The 6045-nt window shown below is 37.9% G+C and overlaps 1 protein-coding gene across 4 annotated transcripts in view; it reads right to left on the bottom strand.

The window, feature by feature from the left end:
• The window catches only part of LOC144469831 (uncharacterized), a 19560-nt gene that overhangs the window by 2883 nt on the left and 10632 nt on the right, over positions 1–6045 (bottom strand). For 2 of the 4 annotated variants that reach the window (XM_078180503.1, XM_078180502.1), the window contains exons 2-4: positions 3327–3446; positions 3112–3229; positions 274–520 (exon numbers count right to left, since the gene is read on the bottom strand). In XM_078180503.1, coding sequence (XP_078036629.1) covers positions 274–520; positions 3112–3229; positions 3327–3446 — 485 coding nt within the window. The remainder of the gene's footprint in view (positions 1–273; positions 521–3111; positions 3230–3326; positions 3447–6045) is intronic. The other 2 variants (XM_078180504.1, XM_078180505.1) reach the window with 2 other exon arrangements.

Below are 6045 nucleotides of genomic sequence, written 5' to 3'. Positions count from 1 at the left end.
TAGAGACAAATGTTTGTAGAATGAAACGAATGAGTATGAATGTGTATGAGTGTTATTAAAAGAAAGCGAAAAGGATGAATATGTGTAAGAGAGATAGAGAGAGACCGGAAGAAGACGAGCGATTTTGCAAAAGAGGAGCGCATTGAATGTTGGACGATCGTAGAGGTTTGACGCTTTAAGAGATTCTGTGTAAATTTCCTGGTTTGGCGAAAGACCTGCTTTAATGTAATAGTTTATATTACAATTGTATGAAATATTTGAATTGGAACATACCTGGTGATCTCCAATAATCCACACAAGTAAGAAGCAATGACAGCAAGCGATGATTCCGTACAGGATAGCGAGAATAGTCCCATCCAGATTACAATTACAAGTTGATAGGTAACCAGAATAGAATCCCGATTAACCTCAGTATAAAAAAATCCAATCATATTTAAATAACGAACCTGAAGGTTTGATTGCAATATTGTAGGAATGATTAGTATTAAAGTTATGAGCAATGCTCCTCCAGATGATACAACTACAAGTAAGAATAATGTTACTCTAGGGTAGTTCCAGCATAGAAAGATTCCTTTAAAGTTCTTTTACGCAGGAATACGCGTATGCAATAAGCATCTCCAAATTTTCTCATTTTGAAACTTTGTAATTTGTACTTTAGCTGAAATATCTTGTACACAAACAGATGAGATATGTGTATTTGATATTTGTGTTCCTATGTAAAAGGACTATTTAAAGTTATTATAGTGTAGAAACACTTCTTTCTGTAACAAGACAGCGATGACAAGACAGAATATTACAACAAAGATGCAATCAATTGTGTAACCTTCTATAATTCAAACATTTCAAGTAACAAGTTGTTCCTAGTAGGGTTATCACTTAGGGGAGACTATGGACAGATGATACATTTTGGAGAAAACAAATCATGTAGGAGTCGATATTCTAGATTACAGTAAATCAATATTTTATCCGCGAGGGCAGCGATTTTTAATCCTGGGCCAAGGCTGATTGATGGGCTCTAGTCCCCACATCAAGGCCAACGGTGTTCCTTCCTTTGCTCCTCGTGGGTGTTTCCACCAATTAACTACATATACAGAGTGTATCAAAATTATTGTAACTCTGGGAAATGAGGGGTTCTAGAGGCCATTTCGAGTAACCTTTTCCTTTGTGAAAATGCAATCGGTGTCTTTGTTAACGAATTGTTAATGAAAAACAGTAGCGAATGAGAGGCATGCGCGCGAGAACAACGTAGCGTTGTCTTCAACTTATGGCTTCGTTGTTACTCAGAGGGAACACGTTGAAAAGCTTTACTATAGACGAAATAATTTATTATTCTTCTCTTTCTCTCTCTCTCTACATTTAATGTCGACACTAATAAGTTAGATAAAAAGATATACCTAAATTATAGCAGAAACGCATTTTCCCTAATAAGAATATTTTAAATGAGTAAACTTGATCAAAATAATAAATTTTGTTCCTTGTGTTACGATTTTGTGAGCTAAATATAATTAATATTTCAATGGATGTATCTGTAATGTAATAATTTTATATAAGATATTTAAAAAAGACACTCTTTATTTATATGTTACATAAAACTCGCTATACTGCATAACCTTAGTAAACATAGGTCGAAGATTAAAATCTTTTCTGAGATATAAACATTCCTGTTTGTAAGCATCATGATTGGTAATAATTATATGACATTGATGTAACTACTTAATATCGATGAGATCCACAATCGCCGATTCATAACTGATTGATTCTCGATGATATCTACCGTCGGCAATTTTAAGAGGGTATTCAAAACGCGATTTATGAATGCTGAAGTAAACATTTGTTGCAAATTTGTTGTTCTTCTTTTTTTGTTTTTGGAACATACATGGCACTTTCTTTCTTCAATTTCATACGGCAAGTTCTCTGCTCGTTCATCGTGAATAATCGTATTTTTTCTTTCGTCTGTCATGATGAAAGAGCACAAGTACTTAAATTAATCAAAAATTGCTGAAGTGTAACTTATTGTTACTTAAACAAAACAACAGCAGAACCCCACGCCATATTGGGCGGTACCATACGCGTTAACCATTGTGGCGACGTCGGACGGCATAGTGTTAATACGACCGCAAAAGGTTAATCGCATTTTCTAGGTTTAAAAATTTGCTTGTTTCAATGTAATAACGTTTAAAATTACTTAATCTACATTTCCGGTAAATCCAACAAATGTAATATTCCTTTTGCAAAAAACGTCAACAAATTGTTTTAATTTTGTTTAAAAGTGACCCAACCAGATAAAAAATATGAGAAGTTTGAGCGCACTGCTTGCAATATACCGTATCAAGGAATTGATATAGAAGCAGACCCTATTTTAGTTTTCGAGAAATTTCTAATTTTTCAATACTGTTTCCGTTTTCATTTTTGACAACCACAGCTTGTAATCGAAAAATCTGAAAAATTCTCTAATATACCGTTTAATGACCATAATAAGTTACATCTGTTTTTTCGAAATTTTATAAAGCCTCTCACAGGGGGAAGAAATGATGCAAAAGCACGTAATTTAATTTATTCTGTATCTACCCTCTCGGACAAGTTATAACGTTGAAATTATGCAGAGATAAGTTTTTCTTGGTCAGCTATCGAATAGTATAAGAGTCACTGAAAAACCTGTAAGGACACTATTTTAATCGGCCAGGCCCTTTAATTTGGTGAAGAAATGCAGATAAACGCAATTATACTTGCAGCATACTATAATATGTATGCTTGAAATTACTGCTTACGTTTATCAAAGTAATTGCACAAATTCTGAACCATTTTCCTTTGACTGTGAATTTATTTTAAAGTATATAATGTGCTTTGCTTTTATTTTTGTAGAAATCGCGGTATGTTTGCTTCTGTCAAAATAGGTTCACATTCATTTATGCTCTATAATGCTATACAGTTTTCTCTTGTTTATTAGGTAGAAAATATGAAAATGTATCAAATCTGTCTAACGCAGTCCCCCCTGTAGAAGGATTCACTTTTCTAAATGTTTTCGTAAAATATGCATAATCGTACATACAATGTTATAATAATTATTTTCTATTTCAAGTAATTAAGGATCACACGATTGAACATTTTTACCTACTAATACCATGACCACGCGTTTCGCTTCTAGTATTTGTTTCGTGAATATATCCATTTCTGCAGGATTTCTCAACCCAACGTAATCACGTTCAATATTATCAAATGTAGATTGTATCTGAAATCGCATGAAAATAGTCGGTTAAGGGATTTAATAATTAGATGAACGATTTTGCATCCGTTTTTGAAACGAAAATGATGTTTATCCAACTTACTGCTGGGAAAGTGATGATGAATCCAACGTATCGTAAAAAGAATAATAGCAACGGAAAGGTAATCGATAACGTCTGAAGTACATTTTTCAGTGAGATTTCTACCATTTTTAACGTCGATACCTGAAAATTTTACACTTGTTTTTAGGAATATGAAATCATTTCAAGATTATATTTAATTTTCAAAATTCTTTCTCTGAAGTAATATATGTATTTAATTTTGAATATTTTCATTGATAAATCAATGCATAGTGGATATTATTGTTACTTAGTCAATATTTTCTGTAGCAATAAACAATCTTACATCTAAGTACTCTTGAAAGTTAAGTAAAGACACGTGACACATAACTAACTCAATATTTTCTTTCCATCTGGATGGTCCTTCGAGTGTCATACCAAATTAACCCTTTGCACTCGAAGCCATTTGAACTGTAAATGTGAAATCATTTTCCTGGCTTATAGTATTTCTATTCTAGGCAATAAAATGCTCTTTTAAGCGTACGAAATTGATTTTTGCGACTCATAGCAATAGTCTCACTATTCAACAATTTTTTAAATCTATACTTTATCGTTATAAAAATTATTTTGGAACGTAATGGAACAATTAGTGGTGCCTTAGAGTCACCATTCCAGTGCAAAGGGTTAATGTTCGAACATGTGGAAAAATATGATTAATCAATGAATCAATCGCATGATTTAACACCATAGAGTTAAATTTTAACATGGTAGAGTTTGTAAGTATTGATCAGCTACATTGACCGCATCATATTCAATGGTATTGTGCAACAATGTAAAATAATGTTATGTATTAACAGAACTACTCATGTGTTGTTTTCCTCTTTCACCCGATAATAAGATTTTCCGTCATTGTACGTAGTGTTGTAAATTATGGTTACAAAACTTCCGAGCAACACATGGAGCACGTTTAGAAAATATATCGACGCACATCTATTCATTATTTACACTTAACTCTTTCCCCATCGATCTTATTAGTGCTAGTCGAAGACTGCATCCAAGCAACGACGTAATAATGACAGAAGCATGCCAACGCCAGTATGATAGCCTGGGTATGCCTGTTCTCTCGGGCAGACCGGGGGTGTCTGGAAGGCGGATTTCTTCCGCGTAAACAGAAAAAAAGGTTGGCTAATCAACCTGGGGCTGAGGATAGCCCCGGAGAAAACCGAAGCCATGTGGCTTTTACGGCCTTGGTCTCGGGAACCTCCAAGGTCGTGGATCCGGGTAGGTGGAGCCATCATCTTGGGGTGGGACACGAGATGGAGTATCTCGGTCTCACCCTCGACAGCTGCTGAAGCTTCGAGCCGCATTTTGACCCTTTCGTTCCCCGAGTGGAAAGGGTGGCGGCCTCTTTGTGCCGCCTGGTGCCCAACCTCGGGGGAACCGGAGACCTAGTGCGGTCTAAGGCCTTGTATGTTGCCCCTATCTAGGCACCAGCCGAAATGGCCCGCCGACGCAATAAACAACTGTTGCGCCGGCTCCAGAGACGGATAGCCATCCACCTTGTGAGGGGCTACCGCACCTCGTCGTCCACCTACGCGTCCATTGCCGGGCTAGAGGGGTATCGCCGGAGCCGGAGACAGTCGACAGGTTCAAGCGCCAAGCCCGACAACTCGTGGCCCATTTAGGGTGGGGAGCTTCGCTTCTATTGTTGCTTCGGTGTTTACCTGTATCGTATCGGGAGGGAGGTGATGGTGGTTTGGCACCATTGCGGCGAGGAGGAGGACCGGCATAGCACACGCTGGAGGTGTAACCCGCCTTTTCAGCGCTACGCCGAGTCCTCAGATCAGGGATAGAGCACGACCTCTGGCTCCTAGCAGTAGTTTGGAAGGTGGTGGTTTTCATCTCGAAGCATCGTGCCCGGGGCGACGACCGTGAGGTCGTCCAATCCGCCAGAGAAGGTGAGGGTGGCAGGCGGCGGAGAGAGTGAGATGGTAGAAGTCCCTCCCCGCCGCCTGGAAACGTGATGAACTTCCCTGTGGGAGAGGGGGTGATAAGGTACAAGCCACTCCCTGTGCCGGCTGCGGCACTTCAGGGCGGGGGCTCTGAGTTCCCGTGACCCCCCTGGAATTACCAGACGTAGCACCGCGTCCGAAGGTTGCCGAGGTGAAGTTTCGCGCGTCAAACCGATTAAGACTGAAAAGATTGAAAAGGTAATACCTCCTGGATCCAAACTATAGATTTAATACTCATTGATGAGATATAACAAGTAAATTGAATGTAATCTATACTGCATTGTATTAGTATTAAAACTGAACACAAAATATGTTCAGATATGTATGAAAACATGATCGTGAAATGATCTTGATTTCTAAAAATTAAAGTGTAGATTTCAGTAAAACGTGTATTTATATCACAAATTTTCTGGATAACAGGTTTAAGACGTCTGACGACGTGAATGCAGAACTATTTTTTTTCAACCTTGAAGAATATTTAGACGATTTTACTATGAAACGGGTAAAGCAACACTTCTTTTCTTTTAAGTAATTATTTTCGTCGTAAATGAATGAATTTTACAAAAAAGAGCGTTATTTGCGGACGGAACATCGTTAAGCCGTGGTCATGATTCATTTTTAATATTATTACATGTTATAATTTGTAGCAGCCGTAGAACTGCAACAAATTCTTTGCCGTGCAACATTGTAGCATGTTACTATGCGTGCGGTCGGAGACCCGGCGAGGGCATACGCACCGGAGGCACGAGGCG

The sequence above is a fragment of the Augochlora pura genome, chromosome 5 (genome assembly GCF_028453695.1).
Source record: "Augochlora pura isolate Apur16 chromosome 5, APUR_v2.2.1, whole genome shotgun sequence".
NCBI classification, from domain to species: Eukaryota; Metazoa; Arthropoda; class Insecta; order Hymenoptera; family Halictidae; genus Augochlora; species Augochlora pura.
The sequence above is the reverse complement of the archived record's forward strand: the minus strand, read 5'-3'. Positions and strand labels throughout refer to the sequence as shown.